Source organism: Perissodus microlepis, chromosome 18 (genome assembly GCF_051167445.1).
Source record: "Perissodus microlepis isolate ML-2025 ecotype Zambia chromosome 18, ASM5116744v1, whole genome shotgun sequence".
Taxonomy (NCBI): domain Eukaryota; kingdom Metazoa; phylum Chordata; class Actinopteri; order Cichliformes; family Cichlidae; genus Perissodus; species Perissodus microlepis.
This window is the reverse complement of record NC_140478.1, coordinates 16380787-16390435: the sequence shown is the minus strand read 5'-3', so window position 1 is coordinate 16390435 and position 9649 is coordinate 16380787. Positions and strand designations below refer to the sequence as shown.

Below are 9649 nucleotides of genomic sequence, written 5' to 3'. Positions count from 1 at the left end.
AATCTGTCACAGACCTAACACATAGAGACAGACACCTATAGTTGCCAGTTAACCTAACCGTATGCACATCTTTGAACTGTGCAGTATACAGAGTAAGCCCACACAGAGAACATGCAAACATCACACAGAAAGGCCCAGGCTAGATCAGAACCCAGGACCTTTGTGCAGTGATTGCAGCAACAATGGTAACCACTGCACCACCACCGCGGTGTCTCACTTAAATAAAAACTTTGAGCCTGGCATGGCTGTTGGCTGGTCTGAGTATTTCAGGAACTAGTGATCTACTGGGATTTCCCCCCACAACCATCTCTAAGGTTTACACGGAATGGTCTGAAAAAGAGAACATATCCAGTGAGCAGCACGTCTCTGCGTGAAAATGCCTTGTTGATCCAACAGGTAAAACAGTGATTCAAACAATCATTAGCTTACAACCAAGATATGCAGAAGAGCATCTCTGAACTAACAGCACGGCAAACCTTAAAGTAGATGGGCTACAGCAGCAGAAGACCACACTGGGTGCCCATCTACTGATGACCTCTTCCAGCAGGACAGTGCACCATGTCACAAAGCTCAAATCATCTCAAATGTGTTTCTTGATCATGACAGTGAGTTCACTGTACTCAAATGGCCTCCACAATCAGCAGATCTCAATCGTTTGGGATTCATTGGAACCCGAGATTCACATCAAATGTGCATCAACATGGACCAAAATATCTCAGGAATGTTTCCAGCACCTTGTTGAATCTGTGCCACGTAGAATTAAAGCAGCTCTGACCGCAAGCAAGGGTTCAACCCCATCCTATCAAGGTGTAACTCATGAAGTTCATATGGCTTTTGTGCTTCCACTCAGATGATGTCTTCAGGCCTTGCTTATTTCAGCAAAACAATGCCAAATGACACTGAGGATGTTTTCCAACATGGCTCCCTAATAAAACAGCCTGGCCTGACAGGAATCTGGAATCTGTCACCCATTGAAAACATCTGGCATATTATGAAGTGAAAAAAATAAAAATGTAATCAAGTCAGAGTGGTTACCAGTTCATTGTCAAAACTAGAGCTCTGTGGAATTCCCGAACGCTTAAAAGGTGCTGTTAAATAATTAGGTGATATAATAAAGTGGCAAACATACACACATACTCTGAAGTGCTACTGGCATCAAATTCAGCTTGACAACAAATTTAACATAAAAAGCAATAACAAGTCTCAGTTTAAACAATTCAGATGATTTCTTTTTACTATTTTAAATAGACCATCCCAGCTTTTTGTTGCACATGCATCACCAACGATTACAAGAAACATAAAACTATTATAATTATACATTTCTATACGTTCAGTTGGCCTTCTGAGTATGTGCGTTAATTATGCATGCTGTTAATGGTGCAGTACATGCAGTGTAGTATGTTTTTAATTGAACTAAAGTGAATGATTCGCATACTTTTGCATCACTGAAGGAGTTTATCACATCATAACTGCTGTTGTTTATCAAGTAGCTCACAGTTTAGTGAAACAAAATGCTCATTCCTTTCCTATACTTCTCTTCCTTTCCTCGTTGGTAATAATAAAGCGCACTGCAGCTTCCCTCCTCCCTCCTCCCGTGTGGTTTTTACGCTTTTGATCCCCGAGGGACCTCGCGTTTTGCATTCCTGGCATTCCGACCTCAGTCCCTCCTCGGTTACTTATTATCGCCGCTTGCTCTCTCCACAATCATTTCACAGCAAGAGAGGATCGCGGCAACACGTTCAGGGGGGAAATGAGACACGTTTAACTTAAAAAAAAAAGCTCATGCCAATAGTGGAACTATTTTTACTTCGAAGTCGAGGATAACGTTGGGTTATGATGAGAGCGTGAGCTGGTAAGAGCGTCTTTTTCCCCTTTCTTTCGGTTTTCTCCTGAGCGCCAGAGTCGCTACAGTAAAACTTCTCGTTGAATCTTTGGGAATTGTGTTTTAATGTAAAGTTACTTACAATGTATTAAAGAGGAAAGTAGAGCTGTGGAGTGTTTTACGTGGTGGTTTTGTGCGCTTTTGCTCCACCGTGAGAGTGGAATTTTTGGCGCATGCACTTTTTGCCTGCAGTGATAAAATATGTCCACATCTCCACTTTGTCGCTGTTGGTAACATAGACTCATTGCCACACTGTTTTCTAATAAATAAACATATTTAATAACTTTGTGTTTAAAGTGTTGCTGTTATTGTGAAAGCCTGCCTCAGCTTTATTCCCGTCTGACCTCACTGCCACCTCAGACTGATCCTACTTTACTCTCTCACCCCTCTGTTCCAGGTTCACAGCTGTTTTTTAAAAAAATATTTTCACTGAGGAAAAAGTCAACTGATTCAAAGAGATAATCACTAAGTTCACAAAGCAGTATGTCGTCCACCGAGGAGTCGTCTGGCAACGTCCTGCATCGGCTCATCCAGGAGCAGCTCCGCTACGGAAACCCCACAGACACCCGTACCTTATTAGCCATCCAGCAGCAGGCCCTGCGGGGAGGCAGTGGAAGCAACAGTGGACCCAGCAGTGGGGGCGACATGAGCAGTAGCCCACAATCTTCTTTGGAGAGTCTTACCCAGGAGGATCCTCTCTACCCTCAGCTCTCTGCGAGGCAGGAACCGCAGGGCCAAGAGCACCAGGGAGACTACCATCATTCAGAAAGTGGCTACCAGCTGCATGGGGAGAAGCTGCCAACCTATGAGCAAGCCAAGGCTCAGTCTCAGTACATGGCTTGGCAGCTCCATGAGGGAAAGCTTCTGCATGAGGGGGTCTTCCACGAAGAAGCTGATCTGATGGCGCTAAAGTGCAGCCATGTGCGGTCTCTCAGCGAGCATCGCATGCAGATATCTCTGGAGAGGAAAGACGCAGCGGCTAAAGCAGAAGCCATAAAGATTACCTCTCACAGCTACCCTGAGCTTCCTTACTACAGCCCGCAATGCTACCAGGGCCTGGGGCCAAACATGGACAAATGCAACCCACCCCCAGAGTACTCAGCCCCCATCCAGGGCCAAGGATTTATCCCTCACCAGGTCCAGGAGCCAATGCAGCCTCAGCAGCACAGGTACCAGAAGGAGTTTAAGCAACTTTAACATTACATCATGCACTCCGGTGTAAATTTTCTCACAAGAGCCCGCCCAGTGGCACCATTGTGTTTCACATGCGTAAACACATACTTTTAATGTGAGTCACACCGCAGTCTGAATACTTATTCATATTTCCTCTTTGAAATCCGCACCGGAGAACAAGTCCAGCCCTGTAGGTATTTGTAATGTTTGGCATGCTGCTAAAGGAGAGTTTCGCATACTTGCATTGCCTAGGATAGTTTGAGTACGTTCCACATACAGGCTTTTAGATTCTTTACTGGAGCCGGCTGGCCTGCCTGCGTATAAATTCATACATAGTGATACGTTAGATGTCATGCTATATAAAAAAAGCTCTTTCTCATATTTATATTCTATTAAAAGTGTGATTCAGCTAGAGTGTCCTCTAATGTATGCGGGTATCTCTTAGGTATGTCCAGTCTGGTCAGCCAGCAGAACCCCCCTGCTACGACACATTCAACAGCCTGCCACCTGCTGGCTTGGAGGAGCCCAACCAGGTGGAGCTGCTGCTGATGGAGAACGAGAGGCTGAGACAAGAACTGGAGGCTCACAGGGAGAAGAGCGGCCGTATTCAAAAGGTGAGAAGAACAGAAAAGCTTCATCTCTCACTGGTCCACAACTGAGATAAACTAGAATATTTTACAAGTACTTAAAAAAAAAAGGTTTCTCTCAATATCTTTAATTTTTAAATACATTCAACACAAAGGAAAGGATTACCACACCATTAAGTCATGAAAATCCCAAAGGAATTTGGAGAGCATCCAGACAACACCCTCCATCTGAGCCACCTGTCTATGAAACACAAGCCCAGTTAACAGTTGCTTCCCTGATATCCAACCCCAGGCACACTCCCTCATCAGGGCAGACAGATGAGATCAGCAGCTGCTTCCTTCCACACCACAGAGGCACAAACAGAGGTCACAGCCTGCTACTGTGTTTACACACTCCTTTCATTGTGTAGCTAACCTAGTGGAGGTCAAAAAGTGTGCGTGTATGTGTGTGTGCGTGCGGAGACCATAGATTTTCAGTCTAATCTGGGGCTTGTCACACAGCAGCCAGTTGGGTTTCGACCCCCACACTTTTAATGAGTGCTTGGGTGGGGGTCTACAGCAGTCAAGTGGCGGGCTGCCCTTAAAAAGTGAAAGGTCTTTTTTGTTTTCGTACCCAGCACCACTTTTTCCATGTTCTCCCTTTTAAAACAGTGCTACGTTTACAGCCATGTTTTTGCTTTTTGTGACTGAGTGTCAGACCAAACCGGCTCCTAAAATGAGATATTTACTCGTTCAATGTGGTGGGAACCACTTCGGTGACATTTGATATCTCAGCCAATTTATGCTTTAAAAAAAATCCATTTTGCTCTCTGCTGGAGTTATGTCACATGGCTCTTGCCTTGTCTCAACCTTAAAGAATGATAATTGCCAGGGTTGGAAAGTTTTCTCCGTCAGGCCGCAGCCCTGGGTAAACATGCCTGTGTGACTGCCGTAATGGTGGGTGTCTCTTTGCCGTTTTCCGCAAGCCAGGCACAGGCATGCACACCTTCCCTCCGCTGGCAGCCTTCCCAGTTCTGTATATGTGTGTGTGTGTGTGAGAGAGAGAGAGCCTTCGTGTGTGTGTGTATGTGCATGCTCCTGTGTGCTCACACACCTGGAACTGAAGCTATCAGCCCTCAGGAATGTAGATATAAATCAGTCGCAAAGGGAGTGGTGCGGGCTTAAATTCCTTCTCAGAATTACACCACACACATGTTCACACACACACACGGAGTGTGCTTTATTCACATACATTCATGTGAACCCATATATGTATCTGTGTGCTATAACAGCATGAATCAACATTCCAGCTCCTCTTCAGCATGTCAAGTAGGTTAACCCAAAATTCCTTCTCTTCTCCTTTCTTCCTCTTTTCCAACCCTCCTATATCTTCCCCCTCCCCCTCGTCCTTCCATTGCAGTTGGAGCAGGAGATCCAGCGTATTTCAGAGGCCTATGAGACACTGAGGGAGGCCAGCAATAAGAGAGAGAACTTGGAACAGACACTGAGGAGGAGGCTTGTGGCTGAAGTCAGGAGGCTGCAGGATTTCAACAGAGACCTTAGAGGTACTGACACCAAACTGCAGTATTCAGTGACACCAGCTTCAGCAGGTCCAAGGTTTTTTAAATTAGTCTAATTGATTACACTTTGCTGCATCACAGAAAATCTGGAAAATGCTAGGACCCATGTTGCAAAAGAAGTCAAGGCAGCCGACCATAACCAGAACATCATGGCGAAGCTCCTTGAACAAAGTAAGTATGGCGTTTTGTTGGGCTAGTTTCCTCTCCACTCCTCCTCCTTTTCATCCTCTAGAATCGGCATGCTTGATTGGACTGGATTGTAGCGTACCATGGGCCCCCTTCTGTTGCTAAGGGCATCATTTCATGCAGGAATTTCACTTACATAACTTCAGCTTATTTGGTAAGAAGGCTTTATAATAGGGAATTCAATCCATGCACCTCCTTGCAAAAGGAAATGAAGCCCTTCTAAATCACAGAGCAGCAGTGCAAGTGGTAGAAATGAAGTCCCCCACCACCACCACCTCCTTCACCACCACCTGTGTGTGAGTTTGATTTTCAAGCGGGGTTGTGGTGTTTGCATGGCCTTGATGAGGAATGCTCTGTGCTATGTGGGTCAAAGGGATAGGGCAGATTTCTCCCCCTTCCTGCTCTCAGCATTCCGGGAGTGCTTCACTAAATGAAGAACACTGGCCACCATGTAAAAACTCGGATACTTATTCGGTTTTAGGAGGGATAATTGCGGATTAGCTTTCCGTACTTTTTCAGAAAAGACTTGAGAAAAGTTTGAAAAAAAACTTTCACTTCCATTCTGTCCAACACACTTTGACTCTAATCCTGTAATGCTCTTCATCTGACCATGTTTACTTTTTCTTTTGATTCAGATGAGGAGCAGAATGCCGAGCGGGAGCGCATGGAGAGGGAGCTGCAGCGGCTGCGAGCCGCAGCTGAGGAGCAGAACCTCAGGGCCAAACGACTCGAGGAGGCCCTGGAGGCGGCTCGAGGACGAGGTCGCCAGCTCGAGGAGGAGCTGAGGAGGAAGAGGGCGTATGTAGAAAAGGTGGAGAGGCTTCAGAGCGCGCTGGCTCAGCTCCAGTCCACCTGTGAGAAGAGGGAGAGCCTGGAGATGAAGCTGAGGACACGACTAGAGCAGGAGCTGAGGAGTCTGAGGGCACAACAGGTAAAGCCTTTGTTCTTGGTCATATATGACGGCAGTTTTTTGTTTGTTTTTTAGGATCTATCTCAAATACTTTATCTCTTTATCACAGAGGCAGTCACAGCCCCCTGGAATGACCATGAACTCACTCCAAGAGCGCCTGCGGGAGCGTGAGGAGCGAATCCTTGCCCTTGAAGCCGACGTGGTGCGCTGGGAGCAGAAGTATCTGGAAGAGAGCACCATGAGGCAGTTTGCCATGGAGGTGGCTGCCACTGCTGCTGCCCAGAGGTAAAGACTGATGTAGCTTGGCGTCTCATTCTCCTTCTGATGAGTGCTGGGAATTCATGTGTACAAATGCTCAGTTTAGCTCATTCAAGCTTGAATTAAGCCCAGGAAATGTTCTTTTTCTGTTCCAGGGACACCACAATCATTAACCACTCGCCCTGCCACTCCTCCAACAACAGCTTCAACGAGGACCTGCCAGTCGCCGACCACAGGAACCAGGAGATGGAGAACAGGTGCATACCTACTATTTATCAACCCCCTTTTTGATTTCAAACAAGCCTTCAGGATTTGCCTCTTTTTTTTCATCCACTATTTGGTTACCAGCTTTCTGACATGTTTTTTCTGCTCTGCATCAGGATCCGTGCCCTCTATGCTCAGATTTTGGAAAAAGACGCCGTGATCAAAATCCTCAACCAGCGGCTGCACCAGGACCAGGGTCGAAAGGACGAGCAAAGTCCACCTGAAAACCTCCTGAATGCAGCGGGGGCAACCCTCCGATCTGCCTCCTCCACTCCCTCCATCAGCCCAACAAAGAGCAACACTAAGACACGAGGTGAGGAGCACAAATTTGCCATTTTTGATCCAAAGACATACATTTTTGTCTACTGCTGAAAGGTTTGAAATAAAAAGGTGCACATGCTGACATCTTCTGTGACACTTTCTCGTAGGTAAGAGTCTTTCAGATGATCAGACTTTGCCCAGTCGTCAGCTCTCTCCTCAGTCTGAACCTGGGACGCTAGAAAGGCAGGCGGAGGGAACCAAAACCAAAGAGGCAGCCAGTACAACTAAGCTCAACAGTGGTAAGCACCTTATCACGTATGAACGATGGGTCAGTAAGCCAAAAAAAACAGCAATCCTGCACAAATTTATACCCCAGTACAGCTGTACACATAAAAGGCATTTTTGGCCTCGACTTCATGGAAGTGCATATTGATTAACCATGCTGTGGAATAACCAACCAGTCAGATACCATGTGTGTAGGCCATGGTTCATAATGTGGGCCCTGTGGAATGTGCACAGTTAGGAAATAATGTAGTTTTGTTGACTGAGCACGCTCAGTAGAGTGGCCTGTTTGACTGTGGAAAACGTCTGTTAACCTTTAGCCACAGCTAACTGAAATGCATCAAGGACTTTTCTTTCTGCTGGTCTTAGCCTTAAAACACTTAAATAATTATCCATGTCTTCTTTGTTTGTTTTCTTTTTCTCCAGACAAAGCAGCGCCTAAGAAGTTGCTATTAAACCCCTTCAGAGGCCTGGATGAGCTGGATTCGGAGGCAGTGGAAATCTTCATTTAAAGAACTGAGAGGGAGATTTTGAATGGGGATGCGGAAAAGAAAAAAGAAGCTATTTCTGAGTATCTGTGAAGAGGTGCAAGACTGGAACTAAATACTGGAGGCAGGAATGTTACCAAAAGAAAGGAGAAAAAAAAAAGGACTGTTTTCACATTTTAGAGACAGAGCTGTGCTCCGACTCACTTTCTCTCACTCGGCTGGACAGCTGCAGGCAGTCTGCCTGGTGGAGTGAGAAAAGATGAATCTTCTGAGGTACTTGGACAGTATTTTGGATTGTAACATGGCAACGTGTTCTCAGAGAGTGTATGCCAAAATATTTATAAATAAATATATATAAATATAAATGCTGCTTTCCCACCCTGTATAATCCCTATTATTTCTTTTCCCAAACCAATGAATTAAAAAGCTACATATTTATCTTATCTGGTTTCCACATTCCCCAAATATTAACTTAAGCCTCAAGCTCTTCTAGATAAACATTTAGTAAGAGGTTATCTTTATGATCCACCCCTTCTCTTGAAGTATAAAACAAATGAACAAAAAAAAGTGAATTTAATTCCGATCAGATAGATATTATCTTTACGTAAGACTCCCCGTTATTAATTAATTTAAGCTGATAACACTGCTGATTTTAGTGCTCCTGCTCTTCGCACGTCTCGAGTCTCGGGTAGCTGGTTCTACAGAGCTTCAGAGGTGCATGAACAGGGAGCTGTATAATATATAAATGCATATACTGACACAGACCTGGTGTTGCAAGCTTGTAATTTTGGGAGGATGCAGCATCACGGTGTTTCATCTTCTCTTTGTTTCTCATGCTCTTTATCTTTTTTTCTCATAGTATGTTTGCATGTGTGGTTACAGTTTGAGAGTGTTTGCCCTGATGTGGTGATCCAGCTGGTTTGGTCGCCATTTAGGGGCAAAAGTTGAAAATGCTGTGTTGTTGTTTTTCTTTTTGTTTACTGTGAGCTTTGAACTAACAAACAGGTTAATTATTATTATTATTATTGTTATTATATATTTTCTACAGATGTTTGTTATTTTAGATACGATAGTGCTTTGAGCGGGACGCCAAAGAGTTTTATGTATGTATGTTTGTTGTAAGTTATGTGCCGACAATCACGGTCTTGTCAAGCTGTACACAACCAACCGAGTGTTGACTTCAAACAGACATTTCTGTGAACTCGAAACAATATGAAGGTTTAATACAGTTGAATTGATGCAACATTTCATAAAGCAATAAAATATTCTAATATAATTTACCAGCTGTCTGACTTGTTTATCATTTCATTTATTGGCTGAACGATAAATACCGAGGTAGCTCCGTTAGCGCTTTTCTGTTTTCTGATGAGTCTCCTCTCCGTTGTTACGCCATCTCCTCATTCCTGCACCGTCGTTCCATCGCAGAGAACAGTGCTCTTCATTAATGAATACCAGAGCTGCATTCTTTTGGGTTCAACTTTCTCGGGTGGCCAGCTCTCTTGTTCTCCTCTTGCCACGGAGAGCATGCTTGGCATAGATTACATTCTCATTAGGACATGTAACCTTATACATGACAAAGGCAGGTTTCTCCCAGATTAGCTGCTAATGTCATTTGAAAATTCTTGTGCACCTTTGCTAACGTGCATCACATTCCTGCACGCTTTCAATGCCTCAGCTATACCTCACGCCCAGAAGTGTTTATGAGCTATTTCAGGACAGGCCACTGGACATGAAGATGAGAGAAAGGAGAGGTCTGTTATATGGTGTCTATTTCCAAATAGGTCACGCGCATATGTGAA

The 9649-nt window shown here is 44.7% G+C and overlaps 1 protein-coding gene across 1 annotated transcript; it reads left to right on the top strand.

Annotated features, from left to right (window-relative positions):
• Window positions 1-1613: 1613 nt before the first annotated feature.
• On the top strand, window positions 1614-9130 carry LOC146367608 (angiomotin-like 2a). Its single transcript, XM_084913205.1, has 11 exons — window positions 1614-1852; window positions 2280-3051; window positions 3501-3669; window positions 5042-5186; window positions 5283-5372; window positions 6023-6318; window positions 6407-6582; window positions 6711-6812; window positions 6936-7132; window positions 7248-7379; window positions 7789-9130. Exons 2-11 carry the CDS (start codon window positions 2366-2368, stop codon window positions 7872-7874), a joined length of 2079 nt encoding a protein of 692 aa, XP_084769331.1. The 5' UTR covers window positions 1614-1852; window positions 2280-2365; the 3' UTR covers window positions 7875-9130.
• The last annotated feature ends 519 nt before the right edge of the window (window positions 9131-9649 follow it).

Coding starts and splice junctions, on each gene's coding strand:
- LOC146367608 (XM_084913205.1), top strand. CDS start 2,366: ATGTCGTCCACCGAGGAGTCGTCTGGCAACGTCCTGCATCGGCTCATC. Junction 5,187..5,282: donor TTTCAACAGAGACCTTAGAG/GTACTGACACCA, acceptor GCTGCATCACAG/AAAATCTGGAAAATGCTAGG. Junction 7,133..7,247: donor GAGCAACACTAAGACACGAG/GTGAGGAGCACA, acceptor ACTTTCTCGTAG/GTAAGAGTCTTTCAGATGAT.